At 47.5% G+C, this 25407-nt stretch overlaps 1 protein-coding gene across 3 annotated transcripts in view; it reads right to left on the bottom strand.

The window, feature by feature from the left end:
• Positions 1 to 1710: 1710 nt before the first annotated feature.
• The window catches only part of CACNA1I (calcium voltage-gated channel subunit alpha1 I), a 96779-nt gene continuing 73082 nt past the window's right edge, over positions 1711 to 25407 (bottom strand). The window contains exons 23-35 of one of the 3 annotated variants that reach the window (XM_068142489.1): positions 24884 to 25076; positions 23620 to 23771; positions 21308 to 21417; positions 20572 to 20705; positions 19777 to 19847; positions 16117 to 16195; positions 15460 to 15581; positions 14378 to 14707; positions 13574 to 13720; positions 8434 to 8547; positions 7214 to 7382; positions 6528 to 6724; positions 1711 to 4767 (exon numbers count right to left, since the gene is read on the bottom strand). In XM_068142489.1, coding sequence (XP_067998590.1) covers positions 4066 to 4767; positions 6528 to 6724; positions 7214 to 7382; positions 8434 to 8547; positions 13574 to 13720; positions 14378 to 14707; positions 15460 to 15581; positions 16117 to 16195; positions 19777 to 19847; positions 20572 to 20705; positions 21308 to 21417; positions 23620 to 23771; positions 24884 to 25076 — 2520 coding nt within the window. In that variant the 3' untranslated portion in view covers positions 1711 to 4065. The remainder of the gene's footprint in view (positions 4768 to 6527; positions 6725 to 7213; positions 7383 to 8433; positions 8548 to 13573; positions 13721 to 14377; positions 14708 to 15459; positions 15582 to 16116; positions 16196 to 19776; positions 19848 to 20571; positions 20706 to 21307; positions 21418 to 23619; positions 23772 to 24883; positions 25077 to 25407) is intronic. The other 2 variants (XM_068142493.1, XM_068142490.1) reach the window with 2 other exon arrangements.

Here is a 25407-nt window from a genome sequence, read left to right as displayed (position 1 = left end):
AGAGACCTTATTGCTCTCTACAACTCCCTGAAGGGAGGTTGTAGCCAGGAGGGGGTTGGTCTCTTCTCCCAGGCAAACCAGCACTAGAACAAGAGGACACAGTCTCAAGCTGTGCCAGGGGAAGTTTAGGCTGGAGGTGAGGAGAAAGTTCTTCACAGAGAGGTTTGTTTGCCATTGGAATGTGCTGCCCAGGGAGGTGGTGGAGTCACTGTCCCTGAAGGTGTTCAGGAGGGGATTGGACGTGGCACTTGGTGCCATGGTTTAGTTAGTCAGGAGGTGTTGGGTGACAGGTTGGACTTGATGATCTCTGAGGTCTTTTCCAACCTTATTGCTTCTATGATTCTAAGAAATATTAAATGTGGGTGAGTTTTCCATGAGCAGGTTGGAGTGGGTGAGGATTTTGCATGGCAGAGAAAGTGAGAAGCATAAAAGGTGAGCTGTGCTCTGTTCAAAATAGGTTGGAGGACCAAGCTGGCCAGCCAGGACACAAAGAGTAGGCCATGCCTAGCTTGTTGGAGTAAGGCATAGCAGCAGTGTGTATATGTGTGGAGGCACTTGGCATTGAAGAGGGAGAGGGACTGCTTTCAGTGGCAGACATGGGGGTGAGCTGGGCATGAGGCTTGTGTGGTAGTGGGACAAAGCAGAGCCATCTTGGGCTGAGGATGGCAGAGAGCCTCCTGGCAGGAGATGCTGGCAGTATGGTCCCTTGTGGGAAGTGGGGAGTACAGGAGGCTGAAAAGATGCCTAGGCAAATCCTGGGCTGCCCTCAGGTGTTGTCTGGGAGGTGGGTGGGTGATGACAGAGGTTTTTCCTGGTGCCAGCCACCAGACAGAGCTGGGAAAGGCAGCTCTTGCCAGGAGAAACTGCACAACCTGCCCTGCCACAGAAATCCCCAGCAAAAACACAAGGTGGTTGCTGAGTTTTACTATTACGCTTCCTCTTTGGGAAGGATGGATATTTCCTTCTTCTTCAAACAGTTAGTAAATAATTAAAAGAGAGAGACAAAATATTCTCTAAAGATAACCTAGTCTTCTGTTTCTATGGCAACCTCCTTCCTAAGCCAGAAGCCGTTTTCTTGCATCATGTGGCAGAGGGTGAAAGCCCTTTCTGGGGGGAGGCAGGAGTGGTGACATGACCCTGTTGGGAGGCAAAGGGGAGACATTGTGCACAGCAAAAGGACTGTCACAGACCCCAAATCACAAGAGAAATGAAGACCTTTTTCCTTGCAAGTCACTTCTAGGGACAGCTGAGAATAAGCTGAAAGACCATTTATCCTAGGGGCTGTCAGTCATCATCTTTCCCACTGTCTTTTGACCCTTCTTCCCTCCCAGCTACCCCAAGTGCAGGCCACACTTCTGGCATGGCTAAACATCAGAGTAACTTTCATCACTGCACTGGTCTCTGACCTTTCTTCCATTGCTGAGTCAAAACGTTTCACAGACCACAGCTGCCAGCCAGGTCAGAGTCCCCTTTTCAAGTCCTCTTAATGTAACCCCTGCATGAAGTGCACGAAGTTGTCTGTTTTAACTATTCAGGTATTTTTGGTAAGCCCTACTCAAAACTTTGGCTTTGAGCCTAAGCTTTATGCAGCCCAAGTTCATTGTTCAGTCCTTAGAGGACTGAAACCTCTCTCCTCTGTGCCCATAGGTGAGCAGGCAGGGGCAATTCACCCAAAGAACCACCAATGCAAAAAGAGCATTTAGAGACCCTTATTATTGCTTTAATAAATCTGAATCAGCATCCTTTCTGCAAGGACAAGGACCCAGGCTCTCCTGTCCATGGCCCACAGGCTTGACTTCCCTGCAGTCGGTGTGCACACTTGCAAGACAACAAACACTCCCCCCCAGTGAATAAATCAAGTCCACAATTATCCTTTTCCTGGCTGTGTTCCCATTTGACACACTCTCTGTTTACAAACCCAGTTTGTAAGATGCAGCAGCAGCTTAAAAATGACAGGTCACAATAAAACCACAACACCTCTTTTGTGCTGCCCACTTCACAGTGCTTCATATGCCAGCCAGAGAGCTCTGGGAGGGCTGCAGGGAGCCTCATGATCTGATGGAAAAAAAGGGGCAGGAATTCTCAAGGGTACTCTGAGCACTGCATCAGCCTCCAAACCTCCCTGTCTCCATTGGATTGCTGTCCTCTCCCTGTGGCCCTTTTCACTCTGTCTTCTACATACCTTAGTGAAGCTTCCCTGGGTGTGGTAGGTGACATCCAAGATCCTTTGTGACCCCTGGGTGACTGGATTGCCTACCCACCTTCAAATTTAGGAAGGGTACAAAATCTTGGAGTTGCTGAAGGGTGAGATCCAGGCTGGCCTTGGCCAGAAAGGAGACACATGCAGTCATACTGCTGGAGAGGAGAGAGATGGTCTCCTGAGGTCTTGATGTAACCACACCAGAAGGGGATCATGTCTGCCCAATTGAATCTTGGATCCCAAGGCAGGCCACGGTTTGAGGAGTCAGTCTGCCCTTGCCTTCCACAGCACAGCCCTCCACACTCACACTCCCCTTTCAAGGCAGAGACAAGGAGAGGCAAAGTTCTCTTTCTCACTCTCCCCCATTTCTCCTGCTGGTGAGCCAGTGAGCCTGGGCACAGCACACAAAAGCATCCTTACACTTGTGCACACACACAGACACATTCACACATGCACCAACATTCCCTGCTCTCCGTGTCCACAGCTGGCACTGAGCAGGGCTCCTCTCAGCTACACTGATGCAAGTCAGGAAAACATCAGAGGATGGAGGTGATGCTGAAAAGGAGGCAGAGCCACCACAGAGCCAAAGATATTCTTGTAGGCTCTTCCCACTGGGACTTGGAACAAGGTCAGCCCTCAGCCAGGGGGTTGACTACATTTTGTGTTGTTGAAATCCCCTTTGCTTTTATTTGTCCTTTTAATTTTTTTTTTGAGTTCTAGGTGTTATCTTCTTTTAATATATAGCTACAGATACAAAAATAACAGATAGGTTTCTCTAGAGATGATTTTTGCACCTTTGGGCTTCTAAAACAAAACATCACAATTACTGCAAATGAAAGGGGGAGGGGGGGGGAAGTTCAATTCCATCTCCCCTTTTTTATGTACCCTTCTTCTTCTCCCCTGCCTCTCTCAAGTCAAATTTCTCCATGTGTCTTGTCTTTTTGTTTTGTTTTTTTTTTTACCATAGCAATTTCCTGTCTTTGAAAAACAAAAAAGACAAAGCCAACAAAGCAACACAAACATGCCATGTGGCCCCCATCTTCTCCTCCCGTGAGCATGCCCGCTGTGTTCACACATCCTGCTCAAAGCGAGGTTTTTTCGCCTCAAAACGTTTCCCGTGCTGCACGGCTGTTTGCTTTTCCCTGCTGCCGGGGCCAGATTTTCACCTGCTGTACACCAGCGTGAACCCACCTCGAGCCAGAGCTCTGCTGCTTTACACCCAACAGAAACACACAATCGAGTTCTGCCAATTTAAGCTCGACCTGACGATCTAGCCCACAAGTTTTAATGTTTGAAATGGAAGCATGGACAATAGGGAAGTTCCCAGAAACAGGCAAGGCAAACCCCAGATGCTCTTCCTTTGCCGCTCACCCTGCTAAACTCTTCCCCTTGCCCCCACCCTCCTTCTTGGTGGAGCATCTCCTTCAGCCCCTGTTTGCTTGTTCCTCCTTAGCACTTTCTGAAATTCATAATCTCTCAGTAAAAAAAATAAATAAATCGATCTCTCTATATATGTATATAACTAAACAGCTGCCATGACAGTCACCTGGCTGGAGGGGCTCACCCCTCCCAGCCCCATGGCCTTTTCTTGTCACTAGAGTCTCTGCAGTGGTGGTCCAGGTCTTGCCCTTGGGCAGGACTGTTCCCGTATTGCTTGCACTCTCCCACGCCTCTGAGGTACGGTACCAGAGTATTTATTCTATATATATATATATATTTATGTATATATATATATTTATAAATTTGTTTGCCTGGTTCTTTGTCTTGCAAATCCTTTGGAATTGCTGCTGCTGCTGGGGAGAAGTTAGTGAAACACGCTCCCCGTGCCGGCGGCTGAACGCTCCCTCCCTGCACCCCAGGGACCCTCATCTGTTCCTCTTGCTGACTCCGTCGCCCAGATCCAGCTTGGACGGGAGCGGGGAGCCGCGATCCCCTGTCCCCAGTCTGCCGGGGACGTCCGGCTTCTTTCCTTCCGCAGGCGAGGAGGTGTCCTTGCACAAGTCCGTCACCCAGGAGGGCATTGAGAGGAAGCCTCGGGGGTCAACGGTGTAGAAGGGCTTGGTGTGGTGGGCGGCGGGGCGGCGGGGCGAGGGGCTGGCATGGAGGCTGCTGGTGCTGCTGCACTTCTTCACCAGCGTCAGCCCCGGCGGTGGAGGCGAGAAAAGGGAGGTAAGCGAGAGGCTGCTGAGGGTCTCCGAGGGCTCGCTGTTGTTGCCGCCCCCCCGCAGGCTGCTGCCCGCCCCCTCCTCGTCCGAAGGGTCCATGGAGTCGTGGTGGGTGCAGCCGGGGCTGGTGCTCCCGCCGCTGCTGTGGCTGCGCTGGTGACAACGAATGCTTCGGAGGCTGAAGAGCCCCCGGCCCCGCAGGCTCCGGCGGCGGGAGGTGGGGGAGAGGGGGACCGCCAGGGGTCTTTGGCTGTCGGCAGCTGGCATGGGGCACAGAGCCACCGGGAGGTCGAGGGTGCATTGAGGAGAGTCGCTGAGGTTGAGGCTGTCCTCCATAGTGGTCTGCAGGCTGCCCGCCGAGCTGCTGCTCCTGCTGTCCAGCGACGTATCGCTCTCGGGGGCCTGGGGAGCAGGAGTGTGAAAACACAGCTCTCAGCAACAGGCCAGAGAATTTGCCCCTTTTTATAATGCGAAAATGAGCCACAAATACAGGAAAAGCTGCAAATCTCCACTTCTTCTTTCCCTCTCCTCTCTTGGGGAGGGCAGCTATAAACCACCCGAGCAATGCTACAAAGCCCCTTGGGCAAACTGCACGACAGGTTTTTACTTCTAGGGGAAGGAAGAAAGGTTTTAATATTTTGAGCTCTGGTGTAATTTCACTCCAGGATGAATCTTCCCCTCCTATGTGAAATGCTTTGCCAGAGGGAAGGGGTGCTCTGCTGGGCTGACCCTGACCACTTGTGCTCCAGGAGGCAGTGGAGCTGAGGCTCCCTGTGAACCTGTCACACAGGCTGCAGGCACATCAAACCCATCAGCTGGACAGAAATCAGGGGACTTCCATACACAGACCTCAGGCTCTCTACCTAAACCTCCTTTCATTAAAAATTCAGCAATGCTAGGGAGAGAAAAGAGGCCTCATGATTCATCTGGCCAGCACTGGTGGTGGTGATGGTATTTAGGACAGAAAGGATGGGTACCCTTCCAGCAGGAAGGCAAAATAGCTTTAATTTCCTTGTATCAGAGCTCAGTTAGTGAAGCTGCATTTCTCTTGTTCCTAGGAAATTGGTCTGTGCCATGAGATCATAGTGCAGGGACACAGCCCTGGGAATGATCCATATAGGACTGGAAGTAGTCTCCTGAACCATAGCTACTCAATACAGTCCCCATCACATCCTCAGAACTTTACCAGTTTCTCCTTTACAACAGTTCAATACTTTTGTCCCAGTGGTGTGCCAGCTTCAGAGATCTTCCCCCTCATGTCTAAGCTTGTACCAGAACTTTCAACACCTCAACAACTCTGTGGTCTCAGCTTGAGGCTAAATTTATCCTTGGTGAGTTTATGCACATTGGTATTGTACCAACAGTGTCTGTCACACAGAACTAGATAACATATGATTTCATTTTTATTTTTCAGATTGTCTGGAATAGAGTGTCCCTGTACTGCTCAAGCAAATTGTTCAGGGAGTACCTTCCAAGAACAATAACAGGGATCTCTACTGGACTTTCATCTCTGCCTCTTCTGCTCTTCAGAGACACCTGATGTTCCCTCAACACTTTTATTCTTCTCTTTCATTAGTGAGAAATAGCTGCCTTTTCAGAAAGAGATAGCACCCCTCTGGGATGTAAGAGCAGAGGCAGGGGAAAACAGCATGCTCAAGAACACAGTGTGTGGATGTGCATGAAGGGCTGTGGAGGAGGTAAATAGGGAGAAGCCTGTTCCAGCCTACAAGGGGCATGATCTGGAGTCACGGCACTAAGAGAAGCCAAGGAAGATGAGTAGCTGTCATTTATCCCTGTCTCACACTGTGGAGGTGTCTGCAAGATGCTTGGTGCATGGGATCCAGGAGTGAGCTAAAAGGTGATGTGATTTTTGTCCTCATGTGGGACTAGCTGTAGCTGACAAGCTATTTTTTGATTCTAAGCAGAAGATATGATTTCAGGGGGTAAAAGCAATACAGCACCCCCTCTCTGTACAATCTTCTCCCTAATTCTCTTGCATTCTACAGTCCACTGTGCACCTCCAACAGATCAGACTGAGGTTATCCAGCCCATGGCCACAGCTGCCTCTCTCTTTCCTCTGCCCTCCTCTGCATTCAGCCCCCTGTATTTGGGTGTGATGTGAAGATCAAGCTTTGCTATCAGAGGGAATCAGGGGTCCTCACCTGATGAAGAAGTGAACAGTTCACGCTCGGAGATCTCAGTGATGCCCATGAGCCTTGCAGAGAGATCTTGGGAAGGTTGTGTGGACTTGAGACTTTCTCAGGCCCTGTCTGGGTGGCAGAGATGGCTGGGTGGAAAAATTCTGCAGGTACAGGTAACAGAGGGCAAGACACACCTGGAGAGAAAGGGATGGGAGGGACTGACAAAGCAACAGGAGAAAGGGGGAGGAGAACACAAACAAACAAACAAATAAGGCTGAAAAGTCCTCTGATTGTATTTGGTGCCTTTGCTGCTGTGTTCTGTCCAGTGTGTGTGGGGGGACATTTAGTAATATACACTCATGGCCCAAATGCCTTAGACTAGTGTTCACACTATGAGTCATGCTTTCTGCACAGGGACCAAAACCTGCATCAGACCTGGAAGATCTAACACAGCTTAGAGTCATAAAGCAACAGCCCAGCTTGCCTTTCCAGCTGCTGCTCTCAGAGAATTGCTGAGCTGTAAGGCTTTGATGCAACTACAAATCACTGCCTGCTCCTCACCCCGTCAGCTGTCAAACTGAAAGCTAATTCTTGGTTAGTGTAACCCTACATCACATTAATTCCACAGCAGGCAGGGGGAAGGCAGGAGAAAGGCAGATGAGCTGAGCCAACCCACACACCTGGAGAATGATGAGAGCCATGCTCACCTTTGGTAGTTTCATGTGTTAGCCAAGACTGGACTGAGTTGAAAGGAGTTTTCTCCATTTCACACAGGTAGCTATCTGGGTTTGTAGAGCCATCCTCACTGGATACTGGGAGCAGGCACTCCCCCAGCTCACCTGCCCCATTCGAGTCAGGGCTCTCCTGGCCATCCTGCTGGAAAAAGTAAGTGAGGACAAAGGCTTGTGAAATTTAAAGGCAAACAAGAGAGCAGACTTGTCAAAGCCTCAAGAGGAGCTTTGTGAACTCAGCAGTTCACATTCTCCTGTGGTGCCAAGTGTAAAATTAATATTGACTAAAAAATCTGGGCACTTCTTTCTGGCCAGAGAAGAGACATTTCAAATTAATGGGAATGTTACAGTGTTTCACACCCACTGTCATCTTTCTGAAACCTCCAGCTGTGTCCAGTTCTGGGCCCTTCAATTCAAGAAGGATATTGAGACTTTTGAATGTGTCCAGAGAAGGGCAACAAGGCTGGGGAGAGGCCTCAAGCACAAGCCCTACAAGGAGAGGCTAAGGGAGCTGGGATTGTTTAGCCTAGAGAAGAGGAGGCTCAGGGGTGACCTTATTGCTGTCTACAACTACCTGAAGGGAGGTTGTAGCCAGGAGGGGGTTGGTCTCTTCTCCCAGGCAACCAGCACCAGAACAAGAGGACACAGTCTCAAGCTGCGCCAGGGGAAGCTTAGGCTGGAGGTGAGGAGAAAGTTCCTCACAGAGAGAGTTGTTAGCCGTTGGAATGTGCTGCCCAGGGAGGTGGTGGAGTCACCATCCCTGGAGATGTTCAAGAGGGGATTGGATGTGGCACTTGGTGCCATGGTTTAGTAGTCATGAGGTGTTGGGTGACAGATTGGACTTGATGATCTCTGAGGTCTCTTCCAACCTTATTGATCCTGTGATCCTATTCTATGATTGTAAGAGCTGATTCTAAAGGTAACTTCCAGTTGTCTAAAAGATGTTCACTTTTCCATCCCAAATTCCTAAATACAGGCACAGAGGAGGTTACTGACAATGGTGAAGAGACCTTTCAAAAACATACATCCCTTTTTTTCTCTTCACATCCTTCTCCACACTATGTCTCTGTGGAGAAGGTCTGGAGAAGTGATCTGGATTTATATTCCTCATCAGGGATGAGTACAGAGCACTTTGAAAAAGAAGAGGCATAAATACAGCACATGGTGCAACAGGTCCATGACCACCTGGGGCTAACCTTGATCTCCTTAGGACTCAGCTGAGAAGTGTTGCGATTTTCTGACTCATCTAGAAGGATGGAAGAGGACTTGTCTGAGTTGAGGGATAATGCTTCCATTTCAGCCAGCTGGACCTGCAGGAAGGGAAAGGAGCTGTCAGAGGTCATGCCTGATATCCATATTTCAAGCAGTCACACCGTCTATGGTGGATAAGTGAGAGCCTGTAGACCCGAGATCAATTTTAGGTTATATTCCTTGGATTTTTCTTGAGCCCAGACCTGGGCTGGGCAGGAGAATCCACCTTTTTTAAGGAAGGTTGAACACATCTGCAAGCAGCCCATGCCAGTCCACGCTCCTCTAGTGTCAGAACTGCAGGAAGGAGTCCTGAATCTGTCCCAGCGATACGGCTAGCACAAGGCCCTGTAAGCAAAGCCGGGTGGGGAGAGGGCTCCCCCAGGCCGGTGACATGGCAGTCTGCTCTGCTGAGGGATGGATCCCTCTCTCTGAAGGCACCACGGACAGCCCTGCTTAAATGTGAAAGTGCTTTCATTCCAGGGGTAGTCATGCCTCTTGCAGTCCATGCCAGTATCATGCTTTTCATATACTCTTACCTTCATCACTGAAATTCTGTCTCCCTCCAGCTTCCCCTCACCTCTAACCTACCCAAGACCTCAGCTAACATGGTCTCCCATCCTGCTCTCCACCCCTAAACTCACTGCTCCTGCCAACTCATACATGTGCTCTCTTGCTTTCTGAAACCAAGTCTGGCCACTCCATCTCTCTCATCCTTGAGCCTCAGCTCTGTTCCAGTCCCACATCTGACCTTGCTTTATCTTTTGGCCTGTTTCATACCACATCTGTGCCTCTCCCATTCTCTTTCTGCTAAGATTTCAATTCCCTTCTCCCTCTTAACTCTCTCCCACAGTGCCTGAAAAGCATCTTCCTTTTCTAGCAGCCTAAGCAGTCTCCTGTGCTTGGCTTTCCATCCTTGGTCTCTAGAGTCTCACCCATCCCCACTACCAGCACCTGACTCTTTAGAGCTATATTCTGCCTTGTCTCAGTCAGGGCAGATAGCTTCCTGGCCATTTATCTTGTCTCCCTTGCGTTTGTGTTTGCAAGAGGTGGGTACAGCTTTTGTCCTATAAGAGCAGGTAGAGCATTGTGAGAGATGACTCCTTCGAGCTGGGAGTTGAGTGGCTTGTGGCAACACTGGACTGGGAGAGGTCTTCATCCAAGAGACAATGTACTTTGAGTAGACAGAATGGGAAACAAAAGTTGGATCTAAATGAAAGGTACAAATGGGCTCCTTGCTTGGGGTATTACTGTGACACTGGACCGTTGGTGCCATTCAAGCACGTACAGAGCCTCAAACCAACAACAGCTACTCAGAGCAGTGACACACCAGAGAGCCCACAACAAAGTGATGTCAAGCACACTACACAGCCAGCAGTCAGCAGCTCCTTGTGTAAAGAAAAACAGTCTCCATTTGGTCCCACTTCATGTGCGTGCTCAGCCATTGCTCGCCCAAGTGCTCCTTACACCAGAACAGCCTTACAGCTGTGCTTGTAGAGACGCCAGCATGAAATATAGTCACATCTGTGCCTACCTTCTCCATCCCCAAAAGAGAGTTTCAACAAAAGCCAGAGTAATCTGCTTTTCACTGAACCACTTGCTTACAAATTTTGACCACCCTGGGATCTACAAAGTGATGAACAGATAAACTGGGCGTGTGGAGGCATCATCCACAGCTGCTCACTGGCAAACTCCTGCCACCGGCTAAATGCACAATCAGCCACCAATCCACAGATGTCTAACTGTCAGCCAAACCCTAGAGTGATAAGAGGGAGATGACAAGGGGTAAACAGTACCAAAACAAAAAGAAAGGAAAGTTTTGTTCCCATAGCTTCCATTACCACACAATATTTAAAAATCTTCTGACTAAAGATGAGGACCAAAAAAAAACTATCTGAAAATTGCAATAGGGGGAGAAGTGGCTGCTCACCAGGAGCACAACCCATGAAAACTGCCAAGAACATCAATCTGAGACACTGAACCATGCACACAAATCCCTCTGAAAGTAACTGGTTGCAGGTAGAACACTTTTGAAAACAGAAGGATCCTTTGCAAAACTCATTAATTGTGTGAGCAATTGGTTTGAAAATAAGAGACCAGCTGCACTTCTACTCGATGAAGCACGGAGCTCAGCACGTATTAATAACTCTGAGCACATATTGAAGTGTTGTGTCCATCCACTGTGCTCAGCATCTTGATGGATTAAACTACAAATGAACCTTTTTGGCTAATACGTGATTTCTGGAGGCAGCAAGTGTACTGTTTCTGCTTGAACATACACCTGCTGAATAGGACTAGTTAAAATCTGTTTGGCCTGTGTAACTTCCTGTCAGTTCCTTCTGAGATTGTGCATTGTGTGCACAGAGAGAACTGTAGTTTCAGATACGTTGCTCTGCCAGAGTACACTAATTTAATGACTATGTGCATTGCTGGACAAAGCCTAGCTGTGACTCCACGTAGTGGTTTCCTGTTGGAATTTCCTCAGTCTTATATAGTGAAAGGTGAATACTAATACTAATAATAATAATAGTAAACCAGGTTGGAAGAGACCTTCAAGATCATCGTGTCCAACCCATCAACCAACCCAACCCACCTAAACAACTAAACCATGGCACCAAGCACCCCATCAAGTCTCCTCCTGAACACCTCCAATGATGGTGACTCCACCACCTCCCCGGGCAGCCCATTCCAATGGGCAATCACTCTCTCTGTATAGAACTTCCTAACATCCAATCTAAACCTCCCCTGGTGCAGCCTGAGACTGTGTCCTCTTGTTCTGGTACTGGCTGCCTGGGAGAAGAGACCAACCTCTGCCTGTCTACAACCTCCCTTCAGGTAGTTGTAGAGAGCAATAAGGTCACCCCTGAGTCTCCTCCTCTCCGGGCTAAGAAGAGAAGCTCATGATCAACCAGGATTTAAAATTCTGAGCTGATTCATATAATCAGAAATAAAAGTTGAAGGTATTCCTGCAGTCACAGGTAATTTCTTTTCATCTTCACATTTGAGATGTATTGAAATACCAATTTTGAAACATGATGTATGGCTCTCTAACAGCCATTAGAAAATACGACCCAAGAAGAGTTCTTTGGCTGTGATTATTCTGTTAAACTCTTTGCTGTGTCTGTGGGTTGCACTTGAAGGTTTTGCTGTATAGTGTCCCTGATGAGAATGTAAGAAAATCTGTTGTCTTTATTCCTAGACAGGACACTGAAGACTATCTGGACTGTTTTCAAATGTAGCAAACTAGCTGTAAATGACTTAATTTTAGGGTAATCATGTTGAAATGCCTTGGAAAACCTGATTTTCTGAGAAGGCTTGAGCACCAATTGATAAAGACTTACATAAAGCAGTGCTAGGGTTTGAGGCTAGATGCCTTTAAGAACCACAGAGTGGAAGACTTCCAGGAGGTCTAGAATGGTCCCGAGATGGACCTGAAAGTGTAAATTGTTCATTCTATCCCGTAATTCTGCTATCTCTTTATAAGCAGGCTGTACTGCCAGCTCTCTCTCTTTTCTCTCTCCTCCTGGGAAGGCATGAGTTTGTATCAAGCATGGGGGAGGATTTTGGGTCTCACTGCTGCCTTAGGAGGCCTGGGTAATTTTTCATACACCATTTTGGCCTATTTGGGCCTTATGTAGGAGGCATATGGGGGGCAGGGGGAGAAAAGAGCACTAAAGCCTGAGTATTAAGGCATGGATAAGGGGGAGGTTTGTCTAGGTATGTAGTAGATAGTATGGATTCATATATTCTGGATTGATGTATTCTGTATTCTATATATATTTTTGAATACAAGTCTGTATTTCTCTCCAGTTCTGTGAGAGCATTTTATTTTGCTCCCTATGGTGTGTGTGTGTATCTGTGTGTAAAATAAGATTCTGTCTTGCTCTTTAAACCGAGACAGGCAGTAGGAATTGTAGTTCATTGAGAACTAGCAATTGGGCTGTGTCAATGCAGCACCCACTTGTGAAGTGTTGCAATACTGATAAACTGCAGCAATGTTAGCATTCTGCTACTTTCAAAAGGGAAGCTGTGGGGACAAGGATTCAGCTGAGAAAAACCTACAGCATCAGAGCTAGCCATCTGAAGCCAAACAAAAGGCTGTTTTCCTCCAGCAATGTGCCAATGAGAGCCCTCTTCCCAAGGTTCCTGGTTTCTTTATAAGCAATAGCAACATAGCAAGTGAGTTAGGGGAAGAAGATGGTGAAGATTGCCACTGATACACTGATTTAGTGTCAGATGAGCCACACTACTGTTACAAGTCTGACCACAATCACAGCATTTAAATACACTACACCAATTTCAGAAACAAAATCAGTTCTGCTAGTCACCTAACTTCTCCCAGACTACTTTCCTCCTGAAATCTCACAACCTGAAAGGACTAATCACTTAAGAAGTAGTTCTCTAAAGCATCTTCTAACTTTAGAAGCACAAGACTAAGCCATTGATGCCCTGCTTTTAGCAGCCACCCATTTGTCAGCTAACAGGTTCTCCATCAGAAAAGAGACTCTCAGGCTTTCTCAGTGGGCCCACTTAATTTTTGCTCAAACTAATTAACTGGTTTTCACCACAAAAGAATCCTTGCTCACAGATAGGGACTCTGTTCAACAAGGCATTTAAGTGTGTGCTTAATTCATCAACCTCAACAGGGATTAAGCAAGCATGTCTGATATTAAGACAAAACCTATGCTTAAATCTCTTGCCAATTTGCCCCTGAGTGCTGACACCGGGATAAGATTCTTCGAGGCCTCTGTACAACATGAGCTTGAATCTCTGCTTTTCTTGCAGAATTGAACACAAGAGCTGCCAGGATGCCTTTGTAGTCATTTCTCCACAGCTCATTCAGTACCTCCTGACCTGTGTCCTTGCACCTCTCACCATTTCCACCACCTCAAATATCTCTCCGTGGCTAACGAGGGCAGGCCTGTACTAGAGGCAGCATCAGCAGTTCATGGCAACGACAGGTCAACAAACTCTCTGTCTACACAATCTCCAGCCAGGAGCACGCATCGGATGACCTGCGGGCACGTGAGTGTGGGGGTGCAGGTCTTGGGGGGAGAGTCCTCTCACACATCCTCGTACGCAGGTTACCTCTTGCTTGTCATGGTTACACTTCTCGCACATGGCCGGCGAGGAGTAATGATGGAAGACGGAGCCCGATAGGTTATCGATGATCATTAACTCCCCGTCGAAGGAGTCCTTAATAATTAAAGAGACACTGTCCAGCCATAAGTTCTCCTAGGGGACAAGAAAGGGGGGAGGATGGGAGAGATCATTTTAAGAATGCCGAGCTTTTTGCTTCAAGGTTTCATGTGAATTTGGGGCTGGGTTCTCCACCCTGACTCATCTGGAGCAGCATCTTGTCCTGCAGGTACTTGCACAGGATTGCTCTGGGAGCATCTGCTCCTTAGGGTGTGTAACGGTGCCAGATTTCAATGGGAAGGCAAAAAAAAAGAAAAGAAAAAGAAAAGAAGGAAACAAACAAAAAGGAGGGAAGGAGGGACTGTCTTCACTTATTGTCAGTGCACCATGGCACTGCTCACACCTTCCTTCCAGCTCAGCTGGAGTGCCTCGCTCCTGATCTGTCAGTTCCCACTCTCTTCTCCTGAACTCTCCTCTAAAATGTCCTCCTGTCACACCTTTATTTGATCTGTTCCACCCCTTCTCTGCTGGCCCTCAGGTTCACCACGATGACAATGAATAGGTCCCACTGCTATCACAGCCTTGTCCCCACATGATTCCACCAACTCAAAAGTCTACTGCTGGAAGCAAACCTCATGCTCTGAGATGGAAAAGTCTATCTGTTACTGCTAAGCCTTCTGTCTTCTAGGCTGTCCATCTTCTCCCCACAGCTACTTACTGCACTCTGGTTGGTAAGCTCAAAAGCATACTCACCTGTGCTGGAGAGTAACATCTCATGCACAGCCGTCCTTCAGGATCTGTTCTCCCACCACCACCTCCTGTTCCCGTTCCTTTTCCCTGCTCCTTGCGCGACTTGCGGGAGCAGAACCCATGTGCAATTTCCAGCTCAATCTCAGCATCCATCTCTGCATCCTCCTGGGCCTCCTTGTTGCTGTCGTCGAGGTGTTTCATGAGCACAGCTACCACCACATTGATGAGGACAAACTGGGCTGTGAGCACAAAGCTAACAAAGTACAGTGGGGAGATGAACTGCAGGTTGCTGAGGCAGCTCCGGTCATCGTGGCTGCAGTCACGCAAGGTATCCTTGAGGGGAAGTTGGGTTTGAGAGGAAACGATGGAAGGAAGGAAGGACTAAAGTAAGAATACAAGCTTGGCTGCTCTTTCTGTCAAAACCCACTGATGCCAATGGAAAGAGCAAGGCAAACATTTCTCTTGTCCCCACCCCTTCTGGGATCATGACATCCCCATATTCCTATGGGACAGTATCCCATCATACTTCAGTATAAATATGCCCAAAGGCATATATATATATATATATATATACATATATAAACTGACAACTGACTTCCAGATTATCACATTGCTGCCACTGCACATGTGAGCAAGAGCAAAAAAAAGGCAGTCTAGTACTGCCCTGTGCCATCCAGGCTCAGAAGCACCACATGTGTTCAAAGAACTTTCCCCTCTCCATATCCTTTGAAGGAAGGGCTATTTCAGATTGCCCCGGGAGCCATGCAAATGGGTGCCCCATCCAATGCACCTGCATTCAGCTTTAGTAACAGGCCTTGCAACAATAGATATTTCCTCTTAGTCTGGATAGTCTTATTGATTCTCCCAAGGGCAATTTGCACTTTTCTCAGCCAGATGTCTGTAGATAAGCCCAAGGTCTGAGTTACCACGGTGGGGGGGAAGGTCTGGCTCAATCAAGGACCTTATCTAGCATCCCCACTCCTGCACTCATTCCCTTTTCTAGTCCAAGCACTGCTGAGCAGAGCACATATCAGAATTTATTCTTCCCCCGAATAAGGACATCCACAACACTGAGGCTCAGTTACCTTCATGATTCCATTCCAGTTGTCACCTGTGGACACCTGGAATAGTGTGAGGAAGGCCATCCCGAAGTTCTCAAAGGTGGCATGGCGGCTCATGCCCTCACAGGGATTCTCATCATTGCAAACTGAAAGGAAGGGGATTGTGGCTATCAGTGGAGGATGTACTGTAGACATTCAGATCAACAGGAGGAACTGGAGAGGGGCCTTCAGGCTTCTTACAGTCTGGACACCTCAGGTAATGGCATCAGCACCCTGCCCAAGAGTTGGTTCTTGCCTGGCAACACTGAAAAGTCCCTGGTGGCCCACTCCCAGGATATTGGGCAGCGTAACTCAGTTGCTCACAATATCCTCCCAACATGCCATTGTGCTTTGTCAATATTCCATGGCAAGAGATATGATTATCCTTCTCTGAGTTTTTCTTGTAATCTTGAAGGCAGTATCAATATAGGCAGCCCAGAAAAAGCAAAAGTTTAAGAATGACAGAGAAAGCAGACACTGCTTTTAGGCTTTTAGGATAATAACTATTTCAAGAGAAATTCCTCTTAAAGGAGGAATAAAGGAGAACAAACACCACCAAGTAATTCAGTCCCTTTATTGAGTGATTACTGATTCTGAGAAACCTCACATTCCCAGCAGCAGCATGGTTGGTTTGAGACTTACCCAATTTTCCAAAGAGCTCCACTCCAAGAGCAGCATAGATGAAAAACAGGAGCATGAAAAGGAGTCCAAGGTTTCCCACCTGAAAGCAAATGGTGTGGTCAGCCTACCCCAAAGCCTGTTTCATCTCTACAGGCAAGTCTTTCTGTCTTTCAAAGCCTGAGGAGAACAGCAGAGAATACCCAATGTACAAATGCAACCAAACAATTGAGAAATCCCCAGTTGTAACTGGACTTGAAGGATGCTTTTTTTCCCCCAGATACCTCCACTCCAACACAAGCTCTGCCCAGGGCTGGCTAAAGTGTACAGTTTCTGGGCCAGATGAAGACAACCACATTGGAGCAGGGGCACAGAAGTTGAAGGTGGTTTGGCTGAGTGAAGGATAAGCTATGGGTTACAGACACAGACATGCCCTGCACTGCTACAAGCCCTACAAAACTGCCTAAGTTGCTCAAAGTTATGCTCATGTGAAGAGCACAGCAGCAGTGCTCCATAGAGACAGGGGCACCAGTACACAAGCTTCTGTCCTGTCTCAGGCAGAGCATGGTGAGGCAAAGCACCAGCTACATGTGAAGGTTACTGCAGGCTTTGTGGAAGGACTAGGCAGGTGGCAAGTAGGAAGGGTAAAGAGGTACTTGTGAAATATGGGGAGATGGAGGAGAGGAGAGAAGAGAAGAGAAGGCTATGAACAAGTCAAGAGAGAAAGCATAATTTCCTTTGCATTTCCTGAATAATAGGCAAACCCCCTGATTTCTGGGCCTTCAGTAGCTGCTGTTTGGAAACCCCCCAATACAAGCACTGCTGCTTCATAGTGCACAAAGGCAGCAGTGCCACCAGCGCTCTCAAATCAATGCTTGCCTCAGAATCTCCTGCCAGGTTGTGTGTGAGGAGCAGGAGCAGGCTGAACAGTAACAGAGAATGCCAGTAATGGTTAGCACATTGTTGATGGAGCAATAGAAGGCAGGGGAAATGCAGGACCTCACTGGTATATGGGTGCTTTTGGAAGACTGAGCAGTATCTGATCTGAATGCATGTTGTCACTGGGCCTTTGTTAGTACCATCCACTTCAGGAGTCTAATTTAGTCATGGCAACTGCTGTGTAATCCAAATTCAGGAGGGAAATAAATGATTCGGCCCACCCACTCCCCATGGCTGCCAGATCCTAGCTCCCTGCATACTCAGGGGAAAAAATAATTTCTGATGACTGAATTGGACACCCTAGTAAATGCTGTGAACATGCACTTCTGGGTCTGTCTACAGGCCATTAAGAAGTTAAGAAAACTTAGCTAAGGGCTACATTTCCAAAGGGCTCCTCAAAATTAAATATCCATTCACTATTAAGAATTGTTGCAGTATAACAAATACAGAAAGAGAATTGAAACAGGACAACTGGAGATGCCTTGTATGCCATTAGCAAGCCAAAATCCCTGATGATTATACTCTGGGCACATAAAGAGACCGTGCAAGGGAAAGGAGAGCTTATTTTAAACTGCTTCTTTCAGCAAAACCAATAAATCTTGAAGACCAATATTTCAGATAATTCAACTGTCCCCTGAAGACTCAATGTATGAAATATGGAGACTAAATTCAATCTTTTAACAGTGAAGCTGGGGGACTTTGGCCCTGCTTTAAGTGCACAACTTTAACCACAGAGTAATTTTTTAATTTTCTGTTATGTGACTTTATTAAACTAAGCCAACCTGTTACAGAATGAAGTCAATAGGAAATGGATTGATTGATCACAGGCTTTGATGCTGGAAGATTTAAGCACTGCTTTTTATTAACCTCCAGGGAATACGTAGAGACTAGACCTTTAGACATCTGCCTGTGAGGAGTTTGTGGCAGGTATTAATGAACATCCAAATAGACCTGACCTACCATCTTAGTTAACAAAGGAGTTGTAGGTGAGTGGGAGGCAGAAAAGGCAGAATTTATGAAGTATGGAAGAAAATACTTGTGGTTTGTGGCTAGGACCACAGCAGGGCTCAGAGGCTTGAACTGAGGTCCCACCTGTGCTTTTTGCCATCCTGAGCAAAACACCATTGCCTGATGACTGTTTCTCCGTTGTCATGCCAAAGATACCAACACTTCCTTTTCTCTTATTTGTTCTCTGTATTTTGGGGGTAAAAGCTGAGTCTCACCATATAAGTCCAAATATACTGCAGAGTCCTCTGAGCAAAGGCTTTTAGATACTACTTCAGCCACCTCTTAATATCTGAATGCATTTATCTGGATTTCAGAATAAATATGCCACACACATGCAGATGCTGGATCTGAAGATCTGCTCCACTACAGACTCTTGCCTGGAAAAAAAAATCAGCAGTTGTGGCTCCTGGAACGGAAAAGAGCAAGGTGGAAAAAAGCTGCACTGAGCTAACCTTGGTCAGCAGAGCCAGAACTAATAAATGTTACTGGCCCAAGGCTGCCTGCTACAAGAATACCCTTAATCTCAGGTCCATCTGTTGTTCAGTGTATCTCAGGCCCCAACTCTCTTGGATGATGATATTATTTTATATCCTACATTTTAATGATGTAACAATAATTATTAGATGAAGCCAGAAATTATTATTGTTTAATAAGCAGCATGGATGATCATACAGAGCTCAGGACTCATAAGAATTCACAGTGTTCCTCCCTTGCTTCTGTGTCATAATGTTCCTCTAATGCAGATTGACATTTATTGTCACCAATATCAGAAGTAAGCTTCTTGGGTAACTACTCATGCCATTTTCTGATTGATTCTCAGCTCTGCATCAGTCTCCAAGACTGTTAGCTGATAAATCAACTGATAAATGCCCATGCATTTTGATATCATGCAACAGAGCTGCCTGCTCGGGGCCTGCCAGCAGAATGATCTGATGTATGATCAGTAGAGTCACTTGGTGCCATTACTCCTTGCTTAACAATTCTCTCTCAAAGATCTAAAAGGAAGGGGACCAGTCTCCATGACTGCTCATCCATCACAGAGGCTCCTCACAGTGGGCTTGAAGCCTGTGTAAAGCACTGTGTCAGCATCTCACTTGGGAACAGCTGCCGCTCACAGCTCATGAAATCCTTCTGTCTGGCTGTCTTGCAGTAGACACTTAACTGCCGGCTGCGTGAGCCACAACAGAGAGCATTGCTGCTTCTCCTGCAGGAGAGGCTCCAAAACACAAAAGGATCCAGGAGGAGAAAAGAAGAGAAAGTAGGAAGGGGGAGGCAGTGGCTAAGATAAGGAGTGATGTGATATGATATGAGTTTGAGAAAAGGAGATGAGGGGAAAGAGGGCACATGCAGGGGAGGGTAAGAGGGGCAGAGATGCAAAGATCTCCTTTCTCCATGAAACGGTTGCCAGTTATCACTCTTCCTTCCTATGGAGTGGGGAGAGAGGAGCTGAGCACTAGCCACAAGCAGTTAGACACTAGATAGACATGATGGGGAAAATATGCCCTTATCCAGGAACCAGGCTTTATTTAATTCATCTGCTGAAGAACCCTTGTGATTGACATGCTAACCTGGACAAGACTTGTCTGAGAACAGCTGTACCCCCATGGATGACATGAAAACATGGACATCACCTTCAGGCAGTTGCCTGCACAACACAGTAGACACCACCTCTGAGACTCCATGAGAATCAGCCCTTTAGAAAAGGGGTGCAGAAAAGGAGAAGCTTGTCTGTTTTACCTGTGGCAGGGCTTGAACAACTGTATCCAGCAGTGCTCGCATTCCTGTGGCCATCTTCAGTAGCTTCAGGACTGCCACAACAAGCACAAGAGAAGTGTCACTCACACTAAGCTCAGAAGGTCCATCCATTGTGTCAGTTATGACTGGCAGAGATACAGTATTAGATGTCCTGTCTCCCCTTGACCTAGAAAAACTGGATTGTTCCTCTCAGACCTGTCCTCCTTTTCCCTTTTGATTGTACAACCCCAGAGGTTCTTACTCCTCCAAACCATCTCCTAAATACTCTGTTTCCACCCCCTTCTTCTGCTTCACTTCAACAGTCTGGCCAAGAGCTCTCCTTCTCCTAGCAATGTGCATCACAATTCTCCCTCTGCTCTGATTTTTCATTCCATCACTTTCTATTCCTCCAACCTCCATGGTAAGGCAGCTTAGTACATCTGGTCACCACTAGGAAGATTTAATCCCTTCCCTGTGTAAACATCGATCTGCTTGGTGACCCCTTCTCCGAACACCACTGCCAGACTTTCCCCATAAGAGAGTAATAGGGAAAAGCTCAGGTCTCACATGATCAGCAGATTCCCCTGGCCCTTCATCTCCCATTAAAACCACTGCATCTCTAAAGGAAGCCAGAAAGCCTTAGACTCTAGGCTTTCCTTCATCACATCCCCTGCTACTATCCCAAGGCTAGGTACAAGCAGAGCTGGTGATTGTACAGCCACAGATCAATGAGTCATAGCATCAAGTCCCACTCCATGTCCACCTACACCCCCTGCCTCTAGCCAACGTCTCTCTCACCCCGGGCAATACGCAGCACCCTCATGATCCGGATGATGGTGGGGTTAATTGGGAGAGCAGCATTGATTTCAATCTCTTCCAATGTGATGCCCATGACAGAGAGGAGCACAATGGCCAGATCTAGCTGGTTCCACCTTAAGAAGATAAATTGAAGAGAATAAAAGATGAAGGAGTTTTTCCATTTCCCTGTAAAAGAAAGTCAATTGCCTCCACTTCAACCTAAGTATTTCTCTATGTATGAGTTCAAGGCCCCAGTCTGAGTCAGTCTATATGGGCATTTGCAGACAAACAGAGATTCACTGCACACACCCTGAGCAGCCAGAGGCAAGCCAGGCTGATCTGAAAGCATGGAGCTGTGTTACTATGGTGCTATGCTTTGACTAATGGGCTCAGCTTTTTACAGCCTTACTACTTCAAGTCAGCTTCCTTATAAAAGTTCTGCTTCAGCATGCTCCCCGTTTGCCTCAAGGGCAGGGAAACAATAGCTTTCTCTAACCCCACCTCATTTGCTTTCTAACCTAACCAGCAAACGCCAACCAAGAGCTAATTTTTGGACAACTATTGCTTAGGCATTGCAGCTTATGCAGGCTGAGGCTAGGTCCATGCTGTGCAGAAGTGGGAGGCAGTCCCGGCAACCTGCTACCACCTCACACACAAGATAGGAAATCTATGCTCAAAACCTCCAGCCCAACCCCAGTTGTCCCACAGCTACTGTTGACAATAACCCTCTGCTCACCTGTCTTTGAAGAACCGCCGCAGGCCAAACGCCACTAGCTTGAGGACTGCCTCCAACACAAAGACAGTGGTGAACAGGTAGTTGCAGTACTTGAGGGCGGTCTCCAGGGACTGCCAGCAGAAAGAGAGGTTACAGAATTGAGGCAAAAACAACATCAAAAAGCACATAACCTGTTAGGAGACTGTCTTGAGTGCCAGGAATTCACATGAAGGTGAGGGAAGCTGCCCCATGCTCCTACCTACTTGAATGTGGAGGCTGCCTACTAAGGGGAACCACCAGCTGACCCCTCTGCCCCATGCGGCTCTCAGGATCAGTTACTGCTTTTTCCTCTGTACCACTCAGCGTTATGGGGAGGAGGAGGTTATTGCAAGAAGAATCCACCAAGTACCACCAGCCTCCTCTTCAGCCAGTGGCCCATACCACCTTAGTGCCACTGTGTTAATGGCACTGGCCTAGCTATCCAGCAGGAGTGAGGCACAAAGATTACTCCAGTTGTGGATGTATGTCTCACCCGATAGGAGGAAACCCCTCTGTGCCTTGGTGAGGAGCAGGCATGTATCATATCAACCAGCTGTTGGGCTTCTGGTTCTTTTATGTGCTGCCCCTTCCCTACCACCAAGGACCAGTGTGAGCAGTGAGTAGGATTTAGGGGTACTTTATGCTGGAAGAGTTCAAAGTGCTTTTACAAGATTCTTTAGCAGAGCCTGACATCAGGCTGGCACAGTTGGACCTGCATTCCAGGGAAAGGAGCTGAGGAGCAAGAAAAAAGAGTGACTTGTTTAGGAACAAAGGCCTAACACGAGGAAGATGACAGATAAAGGTCAAGAATCTCTGCAGAGTAAAACTGTGCACCATCAAGGGCAAGATCAAAGATGGGCAGTGGGGCAAGATGGGGCAAGAAACAGAGGAGCCTGACTGTGGATTTGAATGAGGACAGACAGATTCAGCTCCTGATCAAAGCCTGAGCTACCTTGGACAGCATCTACTTAGGCATCAGAGCTATCACCTAAACCAAAGGTCTCCTGAAGAGAAGACTTAAATGCCACCAAGCAGATGTCATGATGAATGCTACATATGAAGGCAGAAAGACAATTTGATATGTGCAGCATACATTTTTCCATCAAAGGCATCTAGAGCTTTGCCAGGAACACTGAGAGGTACATGGTCTTCCCCAATCAATGTATAAAACTAATATGGCCTGTAAAGCCCTTTGCCCTCTGCAGCTGAGAGAGGCTCTGCTCAGCACTTTGGTCCTGCAGCTTATCTTATGGAAAAAAGGTGGCTCAGTAAAAACACTACACCCAGTGACACAGAACCAGCCACTCCAGTCCTTTCAGCTCAGGCCATATATCAGGGGAATTGGACTGGCATTTAGAAATCTGATACCAAGCCTGAAGCTCCCAGGACGCTGCTGCTCCCACCACTCCTACTGTTAGTATCTGTAGATACAGGCAGCAAAATTTGGGTGACCCAGATATACACTTAATAATATAAAGCATAGACATTTAATTACACAACGCTCTCTAGGGGCCTGACTCTTGCTTAGTTGCATTCCCTCTGTTGATTTTAAAGGATAACCAGTGTCTGAGCAGGGCAGAACAAGAGGACACAGTCTTGAGCTGCACCGGGGAGGGGGTTAGGCTAGATGTTAGGAAGAAGTTCTTCATAGAAGGAGTGACTGACCATTGGAATGGGCTGCCCAGGGAGGTGGTGGAGTCACCACCACTGGAGGTGTTTAGGAAGAGACTGGATGGGGTACTTGGTGCTATGGTTTAGTTGGTTAGATGGTATTGGGTGAGAGGTTGGACTCGATGATCTCAAAGGTCTCCTCCAACCTGGTCTGGTCTGGTCTATTCTATTCTATTCTATTCTAGATTTCCATTCTATTTCCATTCCATTCCATTCTATTTCCATTCCATTCCATTCCATTCCATTTCCATTCTATTTCCACTCCACTCCATTCCATTCCATTCTATTCTATTTCCACTCCATTCCATTCCATTTCCATTCCATTCCATTCCCATTCCCATTCCATTTCCATTCCACCTTTCTGGATATATATAAAACTCTTTCCATAACTATTACATTAAATCTTGCAACACTTTCATGGTATTTTTTTAGAGACTACCCTTCTGGATATGTAAAGCACCTTTCATAACTTTGCCTATTACATTATGCCTTGCAACACTTTCATGGTATTTTTTAGAGCCACTCCAGTGTCCTACCTATGCTGGTGGGCAGCAGACATCAGAAAGCTGGAGCGAAGTAACATAACGACTAGAAGCAGGGCTTATCTCCATGATCTCACTCACCACAGGTTGGTTGTAGTGCTCCAAGGACATAGTGACCACGTTGAGGCAGATGATGAAAGTGATGAAGATGTCCAGATAGTGGCTGGTGCAGACCGAATGAATAAGGAGGCGAATGGGGCAGTAGGTAGCATAGTACGGCAAACGCTGCGCCTCTTCAGTGGAAAGAGGGAGATGGGCAGTTAGGAAGAGATTGGAAGAAAGAGAGAAATGGGTAAGAAACGCTGAGGAAGGAGCAGGTACAAGAGTGGTGATAAGTGTTGAAAGAAAAAGGAATGAAGATGGGAGAAAAAATAGAAAAGGATAAGTAAAAGGTAGGGAGAATAGGGAAGGTTAAAAAAAACCCAACAAAAAGAAGATGACAAACAAGAAGAAAGTAGAATGGGGGGGTGGGGTGGGGGTGTGGAAATATAGAAAAAAAGACAAGGGAAGAAATGCTAGAAAGAAAATCTGTTAGCCTGTGTTTGTGGGAATGGTGCTAAATCAGCATTTCATGCCTCAACAAATTAAGATCACAAATTATAATAAGGGAGCAGATGGTTCTAGGAGAGGCCCTGGGGTGTCACAGGAGAGAGGGGAAAAAACTGGAGCAGAGGAAGGGAAAACGTGCCCACAGGCTGTGAATGGAGGAAAACCATCAGTCTGGGGTAGTAGGGATGATGGGATGATAACCAGGGGCAAGGATGCTTTTGGAGGTTTTGTCTAAAGGTAATACAGAATAGGATGGAAACACGAGGAAGAGAGCTTGCTCACCCAAGGAGTGACACTGAAAGCCAGGAACGAAACACAGAGGTCTTTCTCCACCCCCCAAACCCCTCCCTCCCCCTTCTTCTTTACATTTGGATTTAAACACAACGGATGGTCTGTCTAGGTCTTCCCACAAACACCAACTTGGTAAGGGGAAGCCCAAGTAGGACTGACCCAAGCCCACGAGGTGTGCCAGTGCGTGCTTGTCCTGCCACAACCAGAGCACGCACAGGGGTATCTTTGGTACATATTTTCTCCCAAGGGGCAGGGTGCCAAAACCCCAGTGGCTCCCTGAGCCACAGCAGACTCATGAGCCACCCCTCTTCCCCAGACTGCCTCAGTGAGGTGCACAGCAACATGGCAGTGGCACAGGGAGGAAGGCTGAGAGTGCAGCCACAAGTGATGCGTTTCAGAGGCTGGTCCATCAGGAGAGAAAAAGTAGAGGGGAAGTTTTGTTTTTTGTTTTGTTTCCAGAAAACCTTGGCCTATGAACCATCCAAACACTTAGGCTGTGCCTTACTCCTTCTCTTCTTCTCCAGGCGGCGTAGGCGCTTCTCCTCCCGCCGGCGTGCCTCCTCAGCCTCCTGGTGCTGACGGCACTTGTGGAAGTTCTCCACCACGACCCCCACAAACATGTTGAGCACAAAGAAGCTGACGATGAGAAGGAAGGAGATGAAGTAGAGCAGCATCCAGGGGTTGTTGTTGGTTACTGGCTGGAAGAGAGGGAGAACAAAGATGGCTGGATGTGAGGCGGTGTGGAAATTACCAGAGTGGGGCCTGCCATGGGGACTGACTGCTGGGAAGGTGAGAAAGCATTATGGAAATCAGGAGTGGGAAGAGCTGGTGCTACAGGCAAGGCAGCTGGTGGTCAGTTGGCTTTCAGCATCAGCTAGCAATTGTCAGAGTGGGTGGGAATCAAGTGCAAGGGCCCGCTTGCAAAGAGTCACCTGCAGTTCAGGCACAACTCCGGCTGCACGTCAAGTACAACACCAGTATGCGGTAAAATGGGTGGCCTGGGCACCAGGACCAGCTTTGGCTTGAGGG

Source organism: Melanerpes formicivorus, unplaced genomic scaffold (assembly GCF_026170545.1).
Source record: "Melanerpes formicivorus ecotype bairdi unplaced genomic scaffold, bMelFor1.0.p_v2 SCAF_8, whole genome shotgun sequence".
In the NCBI taxonomy this organism is placed as follows: Eukaryota; Metazoa; Chordata; class Aves; order Piciformes; family Picidae; genus Melanerpes; species Melanerpes formicivorus.
The sequence above is the reverse complement of the archived record's forward strand: the minus strand, read 5'-3'. Positions and strand labels throughout refer to the sequence as shown.